General features: G+C 41.5%; 1 protein-coding gene across 3 annotated transcripts in view; it reads right to left on the reverse strand.

The window, feature by feature from the left end:
• The window catches only part of PARP8 (poly(ADP-ribose) polymerase family member 8), a 196,041-nt gene extending 176,390 nt beyond the window's left edge, over positions 1 to 19,651 (reverse strand). The window contains exons 1-3 of one of the 3 annotated variants that reach the window (XM_061393566.1): positions 19,466 to 19,651; positions 18,340 to 18,441; positions 17,333 to 17,387 (exon numbers count right to left, since the gene is read on the reverse strand). In XM_061393566.1, coding sequence (XP_061249550.1) covers positions 17,333 to 17,387; positions 18,340 to 18,441; positions 19,466 to 19,496 — 188 coding nt within the window. In that variant the 5' untranslated portion in view covers positions 19,497 to 19,651. The other 2 variants (XM_061393565.1, XM_061393567.1) reach the window with 2 other exon arrangements.
• Positions 19,652 to 22,901: the final 3,250 nt, after the last annotated feature.

Raw genomic sequence — 22,901 nt, forward strand, 5'->3', positions numbered from 1 at the left:
ACACTGTATCATTTACTTTTTTACTTATTAGTCCTTGAACTCACAGACTTTCAACTTCAGGTTGAAAGAAACTCTCTTGTGATTCTTGAGTCTCCTCCATAACTTCAAAATGAGGACTTTAATTCTATTTTCAATAAACTGCTTCACAAGTAGCTGAAACTGAAATTAAATTTCATAATATGAGGCTCTTAGACAATTTGAGCTGTAAGAATAATGAATCTGTAAATTTGCTGCTCTAGATATCAAAAAGGAATATTCACCCTCCTTTTCAGCCACCCAATGCTAATCCCTGTGATTTTAAGTAAACAGGATCTAGCAGATGCTTATAAGTGACTACCCACATCCAGGATGGTAACATGACTTTTGCCTCATGGATCAGCAACCCAACAGCTCTTCAAGAATGAATAACTGGATTCAAAGCTAAACTCACTTAATTTTTAGCTGAAAAAAAAAATTAAGATATTGAAAGAACAAATCTCAATGCTTAATTGTATTTTACTGAAGCTATTTTTTTAAATGAACCAAAAGAACACTTAGCTATGTCATTAAATTCTTGTCATTTAAAATGTCAAGAGAAAGTAGCATTTTCTAACAGGACAGGACACATTTGATTCTTATTGTCTCTGGTAATATACATTCTTTGAAGTTGGAACAAAAACTCACTCATACCCTATTATTAGGGAAACTACCTATGTAAATTAATTTTTAAGAAAAACTAGGATTGGGCTTCCCTGGTGTCTCAGTGGTAAAGAATACGCCTACCAATGTAAGAGACACTGATCCAGGACGATCCTGGATCACTGAGGATCCGAGATATTGATCCTTGATTCCTGATTCAGGACGATCCCACGTACCACAAGTGTGGAGTCTGTGCTCTAAAGCCCAGGAGCCTCAACTACGGAGCCCGTGTGCCACAGCTACGGAAGTCCATGCACCTGAGACCCTGTGCTCTGAAACAAAAGAAGCCCCTGCAATGAGAAGCATGCGCAGCGCAACTAGAGAACAGCCTGTGCAGCAATAAAGACCAAGCACAGCCAAAAATAAATAAATAATTTAAAAAAGAAAACTAGGGTCTATCTTTTGAATTCACAAAAAAGATAAAACTCAGCATTTCATAAAATTTCAACCATCTGCAAAATTTCTAATACAATTAAGTAATCCATGTGTTTTTCAGTAGGGTATCAAAAATAATTTTTGCTTGCTTCTTTAAATGGCGACGCATGGCTTTTATGAAAATCAGGCATGCCCTCAGGTCCTAACAAAGGACATGGGACAGATGGATTTGTACCAAATATATCAAGATTTTATTTTTATTTATATCTGATTTTGCAATTCTGCCCTCTTACCACATACATGGCTTTCAACATCACTTAGGAAATAACCCTTAGAAAGAGGAAGCTTGAGTTAGGGGAATATGGAGCGCATATGAAAGTGAAACATATTTTATGAGACAGCGATGTTTTTCTTCAGAGTGTATTTGATCAATACACTTAAGTAAGTTTCAAGGGGGGAAAAAATCAACTAATTTTATTTGCCAATTGGTATTTCCCTTAAGAAAATCAATTTCCCCAGGTTTTAACTGTGATAACAGTTGCTCTTAAAAAACTGTAGATTTCTGCATGTAAAATGTATATTGAAATAGACATGCACACAGAGAGAAGCGGACAGAGTGAATGGAGGAGCAGCAAGAATACAGATGGTTTACTAATGACCTCTATGATTATTCACCCTTCCCATTTCCCACTTTGCCTGGCGTATCAGCTCCCAGAGTCTCGAGTGCATGCATGTATACTCAGTCATTCAGTTGTGTTCAATGTTTTGCAACATTTTGGACTGGAGCCCGCCAAGCTCCTCTGTCCATGGGATTTTCCAGGCAAGAATTCAGGTGTGGGTTGCCATTTCCTCCTGCGGGGGATCTTCCCGGCCCAGGGATCACACCTGCGTCTCCTGCACTGCTGGTGGATTCTTTATGGCTGAGCCATCCAGGAAGCCCTAACAGCCTAGAGAGTCATTGTCCAAAAATAAAATTAAAAAGCAGCGCATAGCGTGTGGGAAGCAGGCGGGAGGGTGCTGTGAAAAATAAGAACAAGGGGCAATGATGCAGGGTAATGGAGGAGACAGAGGCAGTCAGCCTAGTGATGAATATTTGGTCCCTGAATTAGCCTCTCTACAAAATCTGAAAAATCCCTTCATTACATTGCTTCAAATTAATTTAAATTATCAAACAGATACTTCAATTAAGCATGTTAATGTCTAGGCTATCAGAATGCATAAAGTTATTCCAGTCACCTGTTTCTTCAAACAGCTTCTCCAGCATGTAAAGGACATGATATGAATGAGAAATCTGCTTGGGACCAAAATGTAAGAGGCAATTCAGAAGCAGAAATTAGGAATTATTTGCCTATCTCAAATTACTGGCTCAGTAAGTCTTTGTTTTTTTTATTGGATTTCCCTGATTATAAGATTCATGTTTCTAACTTATTATCACTAATATATCAAAGGATAAACTTCTTAACTACTATGTAGGAAGTAGTTGTGACATTTACCTGCCAATGTTAGCAAGAGAGAACTCAGACCTCAACAGAACATTTCACCTCATTTGATTGTCACCCCTGGGTCACTTGTGTTAGAATCACCATGTGCCTGTTGCATAAAGCTATGACACAGCCTTAAAATAATTTTTTCCCCCTATGGAGACAGTCACACTACGGGTCAGACACTGCCAGAAAAGTCAGGGGAAAGTGCCAAATGTATCAGAATATATGAAGACATTCTACGGATGGGGGAGGCTAGGACAGTAGGAGGGACCTGCCAAGAGGAGGGCTCTGGTAGTGACTCTAAAACATACTTTAACTAATTTTCCAGAGTTGTGTAATTTTCACAATTACACGACTCGATGAGAGAAAGGGAAAAAATACAAGGTAAAGCAAATAAGAAACGTAGACAAAAACCTGTCATTTTTCAAATTAAAAGAAAAGGAGGCCTAACTATTCTAAAGTTATAGGTGAAGATGAGGAACCCAGAACTTGGGGAAGGCAAGTCAATATCACTGGAATACTGCAGTGACATGACAACAGCCAGTGATTCCAGAGAATCTTCAGACTCTAAAAATGACAAAGGTCTACACTTTAACTTTGAGACACTGGAAAAAAAAAAAAGAATAGCATGCAGTTATATAAGTGAACGTATGCTGTGGCTATCTTTTTAACTTTGGTGTATACTTAACACAGTTTTCATTAGAAGTTGTTATTCAATGATAGTATACCTTGCAAATTAATGCCTTTCTAAACTGAGAAAATTTTGTATTTCCAAATCAATCAGGGCAACTGTCCTACCCCAAATAGGGCATTTCTCCCCTTATTCTGCCTGCTCCTGGGGTCTAGACTCCAGGAATTAGCATCGGGTTTGTTGCTGTTCTTGTTTCAGTCACTAAGTCATGTCTGACTCTTTACAACCCCACAGACTATATAGCCTGCCAGGTTCCTCGGTCCATGGAATTCTTCAGGCAAGAATACTGGAGTGGGAGTGGGTTGCCATTTCCTTCTCCAGGAGATCTTTCTGACCCAGGGATCGAACGATTGTCTCCTGCACTGTCAGGCAAAGAATTCTGTACCACTGAGCCACTAGGGAAGCAGAATCAGGGCTAGTGCTATGAATAATTACAAGTATTGCCTTCTCTTTCAAGTCTTGTGTTGGACACAGCAGGAAAGGGTTAACTCGGGCCCTGGCCGTTCAAACCCTGCACATTCCCAGGAAAAGTCTGTCTTTAGGACTGGCCCTTGGCCAGTTCCTAGGAAATGAGCTTGGAGCCCTTGGAATGAATCTTCTACCTGACAAAGATGTTCCTGTAGGCCTGTGGTCTTGGATTTGCTCAGACAGTTATGCCAACAAATGTTTTTTTGCTTTGTGGCTGGAATTTAAATAGCTGAGGTCAGTCACAAAGGGGCATCATGCCTGTGTGCTTAGTTGCTTAGTCGTGTCCAACTCTTTTGAGACCCCAGGCTCCTCTGTCCGTGGCAAAAATACTGGAGTGGGTTGCCATGACTTCCCCATCATGCCTGTGACTGACCCCTAATAAAAGCTCTGGACACCAGACTCAGGGGAATTTCACTGGTTGGCAATACCCTGCATGTGTTATCACACATCATGGTGGGGAAGAGCAAACGTGTCCATGTGACGCTACTGACCAGACACTTGGGAACTTGTGCTGGTTTCTCTTGGACTTTGCCCAGAGAGCCTGGGCCCTTTGTTGATTTTAATCTGTATCCTTTTGTTAGAATAAAATATAACAGTGAGTTTAACAGCTTTTGAGTCCTATTATTCCTTCTAGGAAACCACAAAGCCGAAGAACAGTCTTCAGGTCTCCCTATCAAACTTACTGGGCTTCCCTGCTGGTTCAGATGGTAAAGAATCTGCCTGCCAATGCCGCAGACCCAAGTTTGGAGCCCCAGGTCATGAAAACCCCCTGGAAAAGGAAATGGTAACCCACTCCAGTATTCTCGCCCGCGATATCCCATGGACAGAGGAGCCTGGCAAGCTACAGTCCAAGGGGTCGGGGTCGCAAAAAATCAGACACGACTGAACAACTAACAACACACTTTTCCAAACCTATTATGTAGTTCAGTCCTCCAAACCCTGCAGTATAACTACTGCCATTTCATAGATGATAAAATCCAGACTTTGAGAAGTTAGTTCATTTAACTGGTTGATTAAAATAATCCAAATTAATGGTGCTATACCATGCTGTAATGTTACAGGTTATAAAGAATTGTGAAATAACTATCAGTTAACCTACATTTGCAGTATTTTCTTCAAAAAACATAAAATACAATTTCATACTCTCTGAATATTTAGACTAAAATTAATTTGTAAACACAGTAAAACTTATAATCATTAAGAACTTTATGTATGTTTGTGGTGGTTCTAAAAGCTATAATGTGGTACCAAAACTTTTAAAGATTATATGAGACTCCTTGCTTACCTATCCCTCCCCACTAAAAAAAATTTTTCAAAGTAATTCAATTCTCTGTGCCTCCAATCTTTGAGAACCATATGCGGACGTGTGTATGTGAGAGAATGAAATAGGCAGCTTATTTTCTTAATGTCTGCAAATGTACTTCAGAATGTTATCTTTGTATGTTGAGGGGGAAAGCTTAAAATGCACTGTCATTTCAGGGTTTTGCAGGTTTGTGCATATGTGCATGTGTGTGCAAGAGAGAAATGTTTCAAACATATGTTATGTTTAAGTTCAGTATTCAGCCACAGAAATACCTGATAGCACCAAGTTCTACTTGGTTTTGAGAAATGCGCTGGCATTATCAATATTGGATTTCTATGGTGACTAAGGGCTTTTCTGGAGGCTCTGATGGTAAAGAATCCGCCTCCAATGAGGGAGACCTAGGTTCAATCCCTAGGGTGGAAGATCCCCTGAAAGAGGGCATGGCAACCCACTCCAATAATTCTTGCCCGGAGAATCCCCATGGACACAGGAGCCTGGCGGGCTACATACAGTCCATAGTGTCGCAAAGAGTCGGACACGACTGAGCGACTAAACACAATACAGCACATGGTGACTAAAATTCTGGAGGCAAAGAAAATCTGTAATAGTTACTGATATCTCCTGGAATACAAAATACTTATTATTTAATATAGTTTTATAATTTCTATTTGAATAAAACTGATTTCTAATTTAAAACTGATTTCCTTTTACAAAATTAGCTAAATGCTAAAACCATAACACAGGTTACCCATTTCAGTTTTGTGCCAAGACACTTTTATTTAGTAAAACTAAATAGCTAATTTTATACTTTCCTGATTTAAATTTATATACCTGTATAATACAAAAAGAAATCCTTAAACTTTCTATAGATCTGAATCATAAGTTGGAAAAGTTTTGGCAAGTACCTGCTTTTTTTACCCCTGGCAATTTTTTTAAACAGACTTTTTGTTTTAGAGCAGTTTTAGATTCACAGCAAAACTGAGCAGAATATAGAGATTCCTCATGAAAAGTGTGTGAAAGTGTTAGTCACTCAGTCACTGCCTGACTCTTTGCAACCCCATAGACTGTAGCCCACCAGGCTCCTCTGTCTATGGGATTCTCCAGGCAAGAATACTGGAGTGGGTAGCCATCCCCTTCTCCAGAGGATCTTTCTGACCGGAGAATCAAACCTGAGTCTCCTGCATCGCAGATGGATTCTTTACCATGTGAGCCACCAGGGAAGTCCAAACACCCTTGACACTCGACACAAGCACTGCCTCTCCCATCACCAACATTCCCCACCAGAGCAGTATATTTATCACTAACGAGGAACGTATACTACACATCAATATTATCCAGAATCTACAGTTTATTTTTAGGGTTCACTCTGCATGTTGTACATTTTATGGATTTACAAAAATGCACAGTGACATATATGCACTCATACAGTATCACATGGAACAGTTTCAATATCCTAAAAATTCTCTGTTCTACGTATTTCGCCATTCCTTCTCCTTTAACTCCCGGCAACCACTGATCCTTTTACTATCTCCATGCTTTTGTCTCTTCCAGAACGTCATGTAGTTGGAACCACATAGTACACAGCCCTTCAGATCGGCTTTTTTACTTAGCAGAATGCACTTAAGTTTCCTCCACGTCTTTTTGTTTTGGATCTCTCTGGTGGTTCAGACGGTAAAGCAACTGCCTATAATGCAGGAGACCTGGGTTCAGTCCCCAGGTCGGAAAGATCTCCTGGAGAAGGAAATGGCAACCCACTCCAGTATTCTCGCCTGGAAAATCCCATAGACGGAGGAGCCTGGTAGGCTACAGTCTATGGGGTCACAAAGAGTCGGACATGACTGAGCAACTTCACTTCGTGTCTTTTTATGGCCTGATAGCTCGTTTCTTTTTAGCACTAAAAAACAATCCATGTCTGGATATACCACTGTTTACTTATCCATCCACCATCTGAAGGACATGTTGGTTATATCCAGGATTTGACCCTTTTGAGTAAAATTGCTGCAAACATCATGTGCAGATTTTCATGTGGACATTCATTTTTCAAATCTTTTGGGTAACTACCAACGAGTGTGACTGCTGAATCACAGGTCAGAGTAGGTTTAGTTTTACAAGCAACTATCTATGTAAGCAGTCTTCCAAAGTGGTTGGACATACACTTGGCTTTCCCACCAGCAGTTCCTATCGCTCCATATCTCCAACAGCATTTGTGCTTTCAGTGATCTGGATATTGGCCGTTCTAATAGCTGTGAAGTATTAAGCACCTGAATTCTGATTTCAAAGTACATTTGAAATGTAACATTTCCCAGAATAATCCAAAGACTGAAAAATGTCAACATTTCTTTTAAAAAACTTTTTTATGAAACTATTGCCCTAAGTAGATTTTTCCCTATCAATTACTTACAGCTAGAAAGAATTTTTTATATATTGGACATCGAGAATTGATACTGGAAATTTTAAATTAATGACATAGGAAGTCAACACAGAAAGCGCAAATGAAATCAAACTAGTATGATTTCAAAAAATTAAGTTCAAAAGCTTTCTTGGCCAAAGTTTCATCAGTGGGGGGATAAACTCAGTGAAGAATATGCAATTCTGATTGAAATCATTTAATTGAAACTCACTGAATTTACTGTTCTAGGCTAGTTTTCCCAGAAGGATCGGCTGATCCAAGAAGAATCAAGAAAGAATGTGGCTCGCAGTGAACTATTCAAACATCTTTCTTCGTTAGCTAAAAATGAAATGGCAACCCACTCCAGTATTCCTGCCTAGGAAATCCCACGGATAGAGGAGCCTGGCGGGCTATAGTCCATGGGGTAGCAAGCGTCAGACAGGACAAAGCAACTAAACCACCACCACCAATCACTATAGACATCATATCAAATTCTGTAGTAATAATAAAGCGATGACTGCTTTTCAGCTGGAGGGCCTGTATTTTTCCTGCTGCATATCTAGCTGTGGTGCATTTTAATGAGAAAGGATGACTGCACCAGCTTTTATCCAGGAAGCAGATTTTAGCCTTCTGCTTAGGTCTCCCACATGCTAATATGGATGACTTTGTTCCGAAGAAGATCACTGATACAAATACATGTAGGTGAATAAATGTATTGTCACAGTTACAAATTCAATGTTAACATTTTACACACTAACTTCCAAGTGAGAAACCTAGAACTAGATTCTCAGTATGTGTGAGGTTCCACTGAATCACAACAGTAGTTAGTACAGAAAAAAACATCTAATGTTAACATGAATCACTCTGAATACAGAACACTCTGAATACTCTGACCCTCTGTCCCCAGGAGTGCACTTTAAAGCAGACAATTCATTCTCCACACATATGTTAGCACAAGTAACATGTGTGCATGCTAAGTCATTTCAATTGTGTCCAAGTCTTCACGACCCTATGGACTGTAGCTTGCCAGGCTCCTGTATCCATGGGATTCTATAAGCAAGAATACTGGAGTGGGCTGCCATGCCCTCCTCCAGGAGATTGTCCTGACCCAGGGATTGAATCCTTGTCTCCGGCATCTCCTAAATTGGCAGGTGGATTCTTTACCACAAGCGCCACCTGGGAAGCCCAAAGTAATGTGTGGCTGCCTGAAGTTTAACGACTAATGCTCTTTAAAGAAGAGAGAGTTTATTTCCAGGCTAGTGTTGAAAAAATTCTGAGAAATGTTTGAAAACTCCTTCAAGTAATTTTCTCATATAGTCACTGGGAGGAAAATGATTTTACAAAATAGATACCTTCATTGATTTATTAAATGTAATTTGTCAAAGAAATGAAACATTTAGATAAATTCTAGTCTTCTCTCACCACCAACTTCTCCCAAAATATATATTCCATCAAAGATGGCTCACTAAGAAGCTCTACTGCAGTCAGAGTGGCAGAATCTAAGAGGACATAACGAGTCCTTCTGCTGCACAGGATCATTATCTACCTCTAACGCGTCCTTAAAAGGCTGACTTTTAATCATGTGCCAGAGAGGGCCCTGCTAACTTCAGTGCTTTCATAAAGAAGAATAGATGAGAGCTCTCATTATAAATGACTTCAATACAACCAAGGAGAGAGTGAGCAGCCCAGAAAAAGAAGTCCTCATGTAGAAATGTTGGTGGCATGAAATGCCAAGTGCCTTTAACTAAGACTTTCCCTGTCATAAAGCAAATTCTGTAAAAATGACTGCAAATAAATTCTTTGGGGCTCAGTGTGAATCGGCAATTTCCATTTATATTATACTGTTGTTTACTCAAAAACTTTTTAATGAATAGGACTCAGAGTTTGCCAAAGTGTTTTCCACAAAACAGCTCTCTTGAGATGTTCCAGATCTGTAATCAAATAAGTCTGAAAAACCCTGAATAGTTAATTCACCTCTTGGGTATGCATAATGCACACTAATATATAAAAGCCTCTAAGAAGACAACCATTAAAATTTTTTAATATTGTTTAACTAAGCATTTCCCAGACATATTTGGCTACATATCTAACAGCTAATTAAACAGTTTGGGAAATGCTACCACATAGGAAAAATATTATTATCATTTAAGAAATATTAGGAAATACTATACTCTGGGCACTATGCTAAAACGAGTTCTAGTTCTTAAAGTACTGATTTTATTTGTGTGACTTATTTTATTCAACTTATTATTATTTCTTTTATACAGCTCTATCCTTAATAGTATTTTGGTCTGTTGTTTTCCAATTTTGCCTGATTTTTTTTTCTGCATAGATATGAAAGTCTAGCAAATGTAAACTAGTTATATTAGTCTCTGGCTCAATTCTCTACTTCAAACACAGGAAATATTTTACAACTAAATCTTGGCTAATAACAACCTGTATTTGTTTTTTAAACAAAACAGTGATGAAAATGCAAATAACTACAGCACTTCAGAGTTGGTTAACAAATCCTAAGAATACTTTCAGGCCATTGGGAAGGTCTTTCCAACCTACATTTCAAAATGTTCAGAAAGAAGCTATCTTGGTTGCTAATTTCAGTATAAGGAAAAATGATCTGACTGCTCAAAGGCTTATGTGAATGTCTTCCTTTTAAATTTAACACTGAATCATTTGCATCCTCCATTTAATACCAAGAAGGTGTCAGCCACAAACCGGATGTCACCAAGATGCAAATAAACTACAAATGAGACCAGCTGTTGTTATTCAGTATAGGGACTGATCTATTTATTTTCTCATCCCACCCACCCTCCTCAGGTTTCATTTTTGTCTTCTCAATCTCAACTTGTTCCACTCGGGGTCTCCCTCTATCCTCTTCTGTGTGAACACATTACATATTTTCACAGACATGCCACTTGTGGTCAAAGGAAAGATGAAATCAATCAGTCTTTGTGATAATAAAAACCATGATCTTGATAGCCAAACCAAGAATATTATGCAACACAGATGTTATCTATCAATAAACCTTGAAGAGCCATATATGCTTAATGCACTGAGTTCATACAAACTGTTGCTAATTAGAGAGATGAGGTCAATAAATAAACAGCAGTGAGTTAGCATTTGGAAGGCTGAGAAACATATATGAATGGATGGGAAAGGTCACTTTTGAGAGTCAAGAATGGGAATTAAATTTAATCTGGAGAAAATCTTGGTTGCATTTGAAAGCTTCTGAGCAGGTAAGTGCTTTGATTAAATACATAGTTAAAGAGTTCAGGTATAAATGAACTGGATGGGTGAGTAGCTGTTAATCGAGTATTTTAAGTCACTTGGTTCAAAGTGACTGACCTAAGTCAGGGTTATCAGGACCCAGACCAAGTGTAGACATGGGGAGCGATGAAGGTGCCAACAATGATTTCAAAGTAAGAGCTGGTGGAGCTTAGAAGGTGAAGAAGGTGGGATACATGAAACCTGAGACCGAGGTTCCCCACACCAGGCTCAAATGATGTCAAGCTGACCAGGGGAAAGGCTGGGAAGAGAAGCTTCTTCAAAGGAGGAAATGTTTCCATGTGTTGGGTTGAACTGCCCAGCAATGAAGTGAGATAACTGAACAGAAAACCTGAAGTATGATCACAATAAGACAAGAATGACAAGTTTTATTAATAAAAACATATTTTGATTAGTCTTTCCTGGGGGCACATGGGAGACAGGATTGCAGAAATTTAGAGAATGAAAAAAAGAAAGATTACGTATCAATAACTTGATTAAAATTCCATACTAAGTCAGTGACAGCTGTCCTAGAGCAATACTTATCTATTACAGCACAACCCATCCAAAAGCAAATGTGTGCAGAGAATTACAAAATATTTTTCAGACTGATGAAATTTCACTTTTATGCCTTTTTTTTTTCTTTTTTCCCCAATGCTGCAGAAAGAGATGATGGGGAATTTAAATTAGATGGGCCCAATATTTGCACAAGAATTCCACAGTCTATGTAGATAAGTTTCCTACCATTACTGCTTAGCGTTGGGCTCGGGCACTTGCCCTGTCAAGCAATAGATTTTCAGTACTGCCCCTGGCAGACATTCTACCAGCAAAAGCAATCCCTGCCCAGGCCCAAACATTCCCAGCTATTCTAGTCAGGCCAGTTCAACCCATGCCCCTTAAAACCTCACAAAAACACTGACTTATACTGCAGTATATCCCTACTCAGCTTCTTACTAACCATAAACTATTTAAACTACCCAACAGTTTCTTTAGCTATAAAATGTACAACAGCTGACAAAATACCTATTGGTCTTCTTTGTTGCAAATACAGGATGTAAGGTAGGTGAGACCATGCCCAATAAATATCATTAGCAGTATTATTTTAATCCATGAAATAAATGGAGTTTAATTTTTTTTAATATATAAGGTACAATAAACTTGTGTTAAATTGGTGGTTACTTTAGGTCAATGGTTTTAAAACTCATTTACCAATGAAACATTTTTCAAAGAAAATGTTATACCGGAACAGAAAAAGCTAGATAGAGCAGCTGTAATTTACAAAGGGATGTGAAAGCCTGGCTCTCACTCATTCAGCTTCCTTCACACTCCCTTCCACCAGTCACCCCAAACCTCCAAGGCAGGTTCCCAGGGCTCCAGCAAACACACTTTTAAAAAAAATATCATTTTGGGTAATAATTGATATAATCAAAAATTATGGAAAACAGGTCCCCATTGGTAAGAGAAGCATTCTAATTTTTTTTATTTTTTTTAAAAATGATCATTCTTTTCATTCTGACACCTTCAGGAGCTCTTGAAGGTTTCAAAATAATTACATATTCCAAAATTTTAGTGTACTTTTTGCATAGTGAAAATTGATGAGTCTTTTTTGAGATGCTGGAATTACTTCTCCACCCTCCCAGTTCCCCAACTCCTGCACACATGTACACACCTCCTTTCTAGGAAACTCAAAAGAAAACAAATGCACTTTAGCAATCAACTGGATTGCCTCTTTCCATAGCATCCCATCAGTAAAGGACTGTGCAATGGGAGCCCCAGCAGATTAGGATCCCCAGAAGATGTGGTTGACCACCAGAGTGGTGTTGATTTTTGTAACTGAAATAAATACTCTGAAAAAAACAAACTCTCCAGTGTACCACAGCCCCCATAACTCTCTATTATCCTAAAAAACTGCATTATCTGTCTTCTGGAAACATTTGAACAAGTCAGATAATAGGGCTTATAACTTGAGTAAGCAACTTCTGGATTCATAAGAAATTCCATTCCTCAGTGATATCACCAGATTGGGGGCTTTTTGAACTATCTGAGTATCCCTATACCTGGTTATTTGGGTTAGGAAATTGCTTTCCACCAGCCAGAAGACCTGTCAATCTGGGACTTACTTCCCTGATGGGGCAGTGGATAAGAATCCACCTGCCAATGAAGCGGTCACCCGTGTGATCCCTGGCCCAGGAAGTTCCCACATGCTGCAGAGCAACTAACCCCAGTGCACTCTAGAGCCCAGGAGCCCCAACTCCTGAGGCTGCACGCTGCAACTACTGAAGTCTGTGCACCTAGAGCCTGTTCAGGACAAGACAAGCCACGCAGTGAGAAACCTGTGCACCTCAAGGACGCGTGGCCCCACGCTCACTGCAACTAGACAAAGTCTAGGCAAAGGAATGTACACCCGGCACAGCCAAAAATAAAATTACTTACTTCAAAAAAGTAAAGCTGCGGACACACAATAAAGGGTGTAAACTCACAGGCAACTCTGAACATTCCACCAAACATTAAATTTCTAATTTATTAATAATTTGTAAAATAAATATTAGATTTCTTATCATGCACACTCCTTGACTGGAAAATTCCTAATTCAATTAAGTATTTCTTTACTCTCATATCCTTTCTAAAAGAAAGACATTAATGTTATATTCTTGGGTGAAAAACAGTGAGGTCTCGAGAGGATAACAACAGTCTTTGGATGTGTACATTTTATATGCAGACAGACACAGAAAAATTCTGAGAGAATAAATGCTAATGTTAATAGAAGACGGAGAAATCATGTGGTTTTTAATTTAATTTTATTTTTGACATCTCTTTTTCCATTTTCTTTTCTTAAACAATCAACATTTAAAACCTCAGGTATATCTTCACAATACCTTCCTTGCTAAAAGCTCAGTCAGGGAATCCTACCAGGGTCCATGACCAGGCTCCTTCAGGGCTCCCCCTACTCTCTATCTTTAACCTCTGGCCCCAAGTACTCAGCCTGCTTCCCCAGCCTCTCAGCAGCTGTCCCCACTCATTTGGCCCCTTCTGTTTCTTCTACCACTGACTGTACAACTAACTGCAAGTGAGGTGAAGGACAAGAGCCCCAAATCTCTGGTCTTAAGTTTACTACCAACCATAAGGGAGAAAGAAAAAAGTAAACAAACAGCATGACAAAGTATAGGGAAGGAGTGAATTTGCATCAGCTTACAAACTGTATACAATTGAGGCTCCTGGTTTATAGTTTTTAGCACACCCGTGAAATTGCGAGGCAGCATTCGGGAGGAGCCCACAGCAGGCCCAGGACTACCAACGACTGTGGAGTTCTTCCCAGGAGGCCAGGAATCAGAAGCATTGTAAGGATCAGTGCTACAATGAATTAACCTTGCCCAATATATATATACCCCAAGTTTTCAAGCATATGTAGATTGCATTAATAATCAATTCTTAACATTTAACACTTCTTTTCTCATTGTTTCTCAATCAAATGATGCAAAAACTACAACTCTCAGGTAAACGGCTGCATCATTTTTTTGATGTTCAAGAGTCTCAAGAGATTGTTCAAAGAGGCTGGGAACACTAGTGTATAGAAAAGAGGCCAGGTCTCAGAAGTGTGACAGAACTGGCTTTACGTGGAAGCTCCGTCATTAACTGAGGAAATCTGAGCCGGTTCTCTAAACTCTCTGAGCCTCAAGTTTCCAAATACAAAGCTGGGGATAATAATAATTCCATGAATTTTCCCACGAGGGAAAAGCAAGTGAACAAAGTCTTCTAGCTGACTATCTGCTCCCCTTCAAACCTCACCTGAAGTCCACACAGATAGAAGGGCAAATGTAAAAGGCACTCTGCCCCTCTCACAACCTCTAAATGAAAGGCCAACCTACTAGGCCGATGGCCAGCCCTGACACGCTGGCCTCTTGGCATGTCCTCTTATCCACAGAAACACACACACACACAAAATTATATGAAAAAAATTTTCAGTATTATTTCTTTTTTGAAGAGTAACATATAAAATCAACTTCTGCCTCAGAACAAAGTGTAACTATTCTTGGACAGTGTCAGAGAGGAAACAGTAGATTAAGTTTTATATATAACCTGAAACTGAAAATTATTTTTGAAATCATTTCTTGAACATAAATGTTTTCAATGGTTTAGATGAAATGATAGCACAGTATAATTCAAGATAAACATGGACTATCTCTCCAGAAGATCTCCACCTTCCTTTAATCAGGAAAATAAGTCTAGTTTACAGGAAATGACTGAGCACCAAGGAACTGATGCTTTCACATTGTGGTGCTGGAAAAGACTCTTCAGAGTCTCTTGGACAGCAAGGAGATCAAACCCAGTCAGTCCAAAGGGAATCAACTCTGAATACTCATTGGAAGGATTTATGCTGAAGTTGGAGCTCTAATACTCTGGCCACCTAATGTGAAGAGCCAACTCATTGGAAAAAAACCTTGATGCGGGGAAATAGTGAAGGCAGGAGGAGACAGGGGTGACAGAGGATGAGATGGCTGGATGGCATCACCAACTTAACCAACATGAGTCTGATAGTGAAGGACAGGGAAGCCTGGCAAGCTGCAATCCATGGGGTCGAAAAGAATTGGACACGACTTGGGAACTGAACAACAACAATCCAAAATGACACTATCAACTGAATATAGTAAGTCGATAAGCATTTTAAATCAAAGCAAAGGATTATTTCATTTTTAAATACCTGATGACACACAGCAATGAGAAATACTAACAAGTATCAAATTCTAATATAGACAATGTAGTTCATGCAAACAATTTTTTTTCTTTCAGAAAATTTATTTTCTGCCATTAGCTACAAACCCATAAAGGGGTAATATTAAAGGTATTATTATTACAGTACTAAAACAATCTTTTATACGTTGGTTTATAGAGCAAGCTTTTGGAAGGACAAAGCAATCACAGCAACAATTCACAACAGTCTTTAAAAAGCAGACTATTCCACATTACAAATGCAAGTGAACTGTTATTTAAATCAGGAAGCAAGGAAAAAACTATCCTTTAGGAGGATAACATAGATGAGGAAACATCTCTTACTTTACGAGCAGCCATGGTGTTTTCTTACTTTACGAGCAGCCATGGTGTTTGTTCCTACACTGAAAACTGATGTTATCGCAATTATCCATCCCAATCTCCAGGCCTTGCTCCTGGAGGCAGTTATAACTTCTCCACCTCTTACTGTGTTAACACTAGTTCAGTAGTTTCCTGATAAAGAATCTTACTGCAAACAGATCTTAGTGATTAACTGTAAGGTTCATCCCCTTCTTGTACAGATAAGTAAACTGAGGCCAAAACAAGTATCTTACTGTTAATAATAAAGCTAATTAGTTGAAAAGCCTACCCAGGGCTTTCCCAGTCCACACCTCTCATGAGAACCACAATTGTGAAACAGACAACTCAAGCAGGTATCAACCCAGAAGCATAGGAAATGTTTTCAGTGGGCTGCATAGCATAATTTTAACTATTAAAACAATTCAAGCGATTATTAGTCATACACCAGCATCCTTCAGATAGTAAGTGTAGGAACAGTGCTAATTTGCCTGAATCTCTTCTAATATATTCTTTTTATTCAAAAGCAACAATACAATGGAAAATTTAGAAATATTGTCATTTTAATAAAGTCCATACTACATATGCTATATTTTCAACTAGTAAATCAAATCAATATACCAATCCTGACAGTTAGGTACATTGTGCCTATGGGAAATGTGATAACTATTTCAATGCAAGCTTTTTTGAAATGTACACTGCAACACAAATCCTAAGCATTTTTAAGATTCACATTAATTCCAAGCTTTTTAAAAATGTATTTACAGAAGAAAGCTTCTTTTGCAATTTATATGTTCCTAAATGTTTCCATTAGCTAAAAGATATTTTGGAATATGATCAAACAGTATTGAATATCAGGTTCTAACAGCAAAGCTACATCTCTGACAGTTCTCAGATGTGGCCACTGCTTTAAACCACTGTGTCCCCAAAGGTCTATCAGGGTAAAAATTCTACCTTAACAAGTGAAGACAGCATGGCATATTTAATGGTTTAATTTCATCTCTAAGTGGTAAACACAAAATTGGATTTGGGCTTACTTCACACTGCTAACAACTTAGTATTAACATATGCATCTCTCATTCTTCCTCCTCCAGAAAGAAGTTTACACATTCCAGCTACATATAACTTCCAAATTCTTTCTATGAAAACCAAAATAGGACTCCTTTTATAAAAAAAAAAAAAGATGGAGAATTGGCAGACTACATGTTTATGGTAACCTACAAAAAAACATAGAAATGTGCAGCCCCAGCTCACCAGAAAAATCACATGTGACCAAACTATTCTGTGACATCTTATGTCTTTTATGCCCAATATTCTGGTTTTGCATTCGCCTATGTCAAACCCTAAAGGCTCAAGAGCTAGGTACTACTGTAGAACATCTTTAGCACGAAGAGTGTGAGAGCTCTGTTGTTGGCCCGTGGCGTGATCTTAGAAACACATGAATCAAACCTATTTATTTCCCCTCTGCTATTTAAAATCGAGAGACCTCAGGCTTGGGACGTGGCTAAACGACAACAAAAAGAGAAGAAGAAAAAAACACCCGAACACGGAACACGCTAAGAACAAAGGAAACACCAGCTTGTGAACAGGAAATGAAGCAACTCTATACACATAAATACCTTTTGGGGCCGCCAACGTAGGTGAAAGTAAAGGTGGAGTCTGAGTATCTGAAATCTGAAACGAAAAGTCTTGTTAAAAGCTACCCCCTGGAATGGATTTTTAACCCTCGTCCTGACTCGGACCCCTTATTTATTTGATAGAGCCAAGGGGAGGCCTGGCTGGGCGGGAGGCGAGAGCTGGAGAACCCCGAGTTCCCCTCTCCGAGCGGTGCCGGAGGGGATGCTGCGCACCCCGAGCCGGGTGCCGCGCGTGGCCGCCCCCCGCAACAAGTGCCGGGTGCCATGGCAACGGCGGGAATTTCCCGGTCCGGGCTGCCGGAAGCGGCCCCCGCTGAGCTGTCGGCTCGGGGAGCAAAATCCTGTCCCCCTCCAGGGGGAGCAAAATGGACGAAAGACGACCCCCAAGCAGAGGCTCGGGGCGCCTTAGGGACCTAGGGCATCTCTCCTTTTTCCGGGGCATGACATTGCCAGTCGAAGGTACTAGAGGGAGCCGAAGCGACCGGAGATCGGCCCAACGCTGCCCACCGTGGGGGGGCCTCGGCGCCCGGCGCAGCCAGCCAGCGCCGCGCAGCGCAGCGGGCTCCTTTCCTGGCTGCCGCCGCTCAGCCCATTGCGCAAACCCGGCGGGTCCTATCAGCCGCCTGGGTTGCTGCTGCTGAAACCCCGGAGGCGGGATCGGACGCTCCAGGCGTCCACAGGGGACTAAAAATACCATGCACGGCTCCTTGCCTAGACCCCTGCTCGGGGCCACCAGGGTTCTGTCCCCAAAGCTGGTGACCGCCCCAGACCGGGGGGAGGGGAGAAGGAGAGAGGCTGTTGCCCCCTCCCCCTTTTGGCTCCCGCTCCCGCTGCAGCAGCTGTTGCCAAATGAACCCCAGAATGGGGATGTGCAACCCACCCCCCATCCCCAGCCACACACATCGCGGCCAGAAAACTGGGCAGGGGGGTGACGGGCGGACAGAGGAAGCTGGCGCTGGGTCCGAGGCTCTGGAAAGGCGAGAACTCACCTGCAAACAGGCAGTCCTTCTCGGCTCTGGACTTCTGGATCACGACGTCGATATCCTTCCGAATTCGCTCTTGCCTTGAACACATCCCCATTAAATAAATCCCTGGAAAAGAAGCAGCCGCTATTTTCCACCCCACCCCACCCCCTCGCACGCTTCCAGCTTTCGTAAATATTCAGTTAAAAATGAAACCTCTGGCCGAGGCAGGGGCTGAAGGCGAAGTGGTTTCGGAAGTGATCCCGGGTGAGAGAGGAGGCGGTGGTGGCGGAGGAGGAGGCGGGGGAGGTCGGCTTTGCATTCCCAGATGTGACCGCCCAGCTGCTGCTCGCCGCTGCTGGATTCCAATTTCTTCCCCTCCTGACAATGGATGGTGATGACACCGACTCTCACTTTCTCCCTCCCCCCGCCAAGACCAACGGCCGTGGGGGGGCCGAGGGTGCTGGAGACGGCCGGAGAGCGATCACCGGCCGGGCGGCGGGCGCCGGCGAGGGGCGAGCCCCGCTCCGCCTCACGCGCGCACACCCCTCGCGGCCCGCACGCCGGCCTTCCACACCCGCGTACACTCGCGCCCGCGGGCGGCGGCGGCCGTGCCGAAGCTGCTGCAGCGCCGCCGGCCGCCGACCCTCCCGCGCCCGCCGCCCAGTCACCCGGTCCCGGCCGCCCGGGCTTCGCTAGTATCCCCGCCGGCAGAGCGCAGGCTGGATTCCCCAGGCCAGCCGCCGCTCGCGCCGGGGGCTGAGTGGGAATGTCGGTAGTGAAGACTCCCTGGGGCTCCTAGCCCGTCCCCCGCCCCCCTCTTCGCGCTTCCACCACTTTTATGAATTCGACTCCACTTTCGGAAGGAATTATGAGTCATATGGAAAACCCAAACCCGAGTGGCTGGAAGGGGGGAAGAGGGGCAAAGCGAAATCGTTCAAAATGGGAAATAAATAAATAAAACGAACAAACCCTTCCTTGTTGTCACATCAGGCAAGATGGAAAAAGCCTTGAAATGACTCCAGACGTACACCCTCCCGTGCCTACACTGCCAGAGTGTTTTCTCCCGGATAAAAGTAGTACAGCCCTTCTGGAGCGCCCTTTAGGAAACACAACCCCTTTTGAGAGACTTCTTCCACTTGCAGAGACTCACCCGTTCTGCTCTGCTCGGTCTTTCCGTCCATGAAAAATTGGCAGAATCAACTGGCACGTGCCAGGGTCTCCGTCAAGGATGGATATCTGTTTGGCTTGTTGTTTAATGCCACCCTTTTGCCAGTCAGTCAAGAGAAAGCTGCTACAATCCTGTTGTCTTGCCTAGAACTGAGATAGTGCTCTGAGCCTCACTTTCTGTTCTGCCTGAGGACAACTTGGGCCGAGGTAGCTGCCCTGCCTCTGTACTGCCATGTGCCCTAGGACGGGCTTGTTAATCTTTTCTCCGCTGGGACGGCTTCCCTGAGCAGTGCATGTCTCGCCTGGTTCTGCATCCCCAGTGCCTGGTGCAGTGCCTGGAATATAACGGGGAGGCGAAAATGCTTGCTGTCTGAATGCATGAATGAGTTCAGCCTCTTTATAGATAGTCCAGCTTCAATGTGCTTCCTTATCACTATGAGTACCCAAGAGTTGTCAAACTGGCTCAGACCCTTAATCAGTTCAGTTCTGATGCTGACAGTGACTATGTGCTCTTTAGGAGAATTAGGAATGGCTGTGATCCCTTATGGAGTCTTTAGATTCTAGAGAGAAAAGCATCCAGAGATCATATGCCCCAACTCCTCTGTCTTGCAGAAAGAAAACACAAAATGATTTGTTGTACAGCCTGGAATACATCACATTCATTGTGAATTATAAGAGGAAACGTTCATCTGCATTACTTGGACCACTGCAGTCTTCGAGTAGAGGCTCATCTGCTGCTCACCCTTCCTGAAATGCTTCTTGACTAGGGCAGGACAGGTTCAAGTCTTTCCTGGTCATGTTGCTTTGTACAGGCCCCTTGGCTGCCAAAAGCACTTTCTTCTCTTTCTCCTAACACTGGGTATCATGAACACTTCCTCCTGCCGTCCTGTGCTCTAAATTCCCGAAAAACTTAAAATCTATGAGCTCACAAGAGATAATTTTATAGTTGTCTATCCATCAAGCTTGTGTTCCCAAAGTAGTACTCTTTCCACAAATAAATTTGAAATCGTTTTAAAGGCATGGAATGTTTTGCCCTGGATCACCTCCTGGTTTACTACTCACTCCATAAAATAGGCCTTCTTGTGATTTGCCCTACATTTTTTTTTTTTTTTCAGGCTTTACAGGCTGCCGTGTTTTGGTTAAACAAAGCTAACCTCACTCTGTTCATGCCCTGAAAGTGCAGTATATTTAAATATTTTTAAATTTTAAGGGATAAGGAAAAAAAAACTTTTCTATCTGCATTTCTACAAGATAAGTTTCTCTAATAAAAACTTCCAAGCCATCAATATTGCTAAGCTAGATCTTTATGACATGGTGCTTTCAAACTCAGCTCACAAGCCAGTGTCCTGCTTACCCCACCTCATCTCAGACTCTTATTTAAACATTTAGATTATTTGTGGTCTTATTAAAAACTATATTCACCTTTGAGATGAGGAGGTTATATCCCTACCTTAAACACTGTACGCGCGCGCGCGCGCACACACACACACACACACATGCCTTCAGGAACATAGTAAATAGCAGACCCTCAATCACTATGCTTTAAAAAGGAATCATTTTTTCACAATGAGAGACAATTTCTGTGACATGCTATAGTAATTGGACGTAATAATCTATGTGTTAGATGATAGAGTCTAGCCAAAAATGTTCCACTGGTTTATAAAAATGATCCCAAGCCAACCAATAGAATTTACTAGAAAAAAAAATGTAAATTCCTCACCTATGCTAAAATCTTCAACTGCAGAAGTGTAACATAATGGAAATGTGGCAGCAAGTTCAACGGTGTGATGTAGCTATTTATAACTCGCACTTATTCAGAACTTAGTAGCCCAGCCTGATACTGCTCTAAAAGTTTTACTTATGTTAACATTTAATTCACAATAACCCTCTAGGGACGCTATACTGTTATTCTTCATATTTGAGAAAAGAGGAGACTGAGGCACAAAAGGGTTCATTAGCTAAGGTGGGACCTGATGGGCAATGAACCTTTTCCTCTATCCAAATCTTTCAGCAGTTGAACTGAACTTTAAGGAAAATAAACGTTCAGAAGTCTCACTGCTGAGTAAACTGGCCCCACTAATGGCATCAGGCCAGGAGTTAGGCCAACAAGAAGTCCTATAATGGATTCTGAGGGCAGCCTGGAGCCTATGGCTTCTCAAAATAGCCTCTTCTAGTGGCAGTTATATTTCTCTTTCCTGCAGTGAACTTCCTTTCTCAAATGAATCCCAGCCCTCAGTAAAGTCTAAAGTAAAAGCGTGAGCTCTGCTATTCCATGGGGATTAAGAAAAGAGGTTGAGGGCAGGATTGTCAAAGACAACAGTACCCTTTCCCAAATGGTGTTATCAGTAGCAAATGCCCATGGGAATGCCCAGCAGACTTGGTCAACCATGGAAACAGCAGTGTGATAACTTGCCTTTGTGGTAGAATCAGAGTCAAAAAGGCAGAGGTTGAGTCTGAGGGGTTGCTATGGGAAGGGGTAACCAAGAACCTTAAGCTAGAGTGAGGAGGTGAGATTTTATCTGAGAGAAATGGGAAGCTACTGGAAGGAAGGCAACCTCAAAGCTCTTGCCAATTTTTAGGTTTATATAGGTTCTTCTTGCAATTGTTCTATAATGGAAACAAATCCATACAATTCAAATTCCTGCTAGCTAGCCCCAACTGGCCTGTTCTAAAATGAGGGGATTTGGACACTTCTTTATAAAGCAGCTGGTAGTTTTGCTTTGAGAGAAACTAATCATGCTATCTTAACTTCATCTTATTGATCTAACAACCAAAGTAGGGGCAAACCAAATTTGACCTTGAAAATGGAGAATTTTAGGTGGTATGATATGAAATTCACCTGAATTTGATCCTTACCACATTCCCTAAGTGAAGTGAAGTTGCTCAGTCATGTCTGACTCTTTGCGACCCCATGGACTGTAGCCTACCAGGGTCCTCCGTCCATGGGATTCTCCAGGCAAGAATACTGGAGTGGGTTGCCATTTCCTTCTCCAGGGGTTCTTCCCGACCCAGGGATTGAAGCTGGGTCTCCCACATTGCAGGCAGACGCTTTAACCTCTGAGCCACCACACTCCCTAACCTAAGGTCAAATAGAGCAGCACAGTGGTCATGTGGAGGTTTTATGGTCCTTCCTCAAAATCCTAGTGAATTTAACAAATACTGAGACTATAGCATGAAACCTGCACTGCTCTTTCTAGTTCCAAGGGTCTCTTTAACTTAGTCCCAATTGTCTTTCATTAAACTTTAATTCCTGTTTCTACTATAGATGCATCCACAGCCCTAGTTAGATTAGATTCATCACCATCCCATGCAAACTCATCCTTCTCAGCTTCCACTCAATCTTTATCTTAATTCTTTGATGTTGTTTGGTAGCTAAGTTATGTCCTACTTTTTCGTGACCCCATAGACTATATTCCACC

Source organism: Bos javanicus, chromosome 20 (assembly GCF_032452875.1).
Source record: "Bos javanicus breed banteng chromosome 20, ARS-OSU_banteng_1.0, whole genome shotgun sequence".
NCBI lineage: Eukaryota > Metazoa > Chordata > Mammalia > Artiodactyla > Bovidae > Bos > Bos javanicus.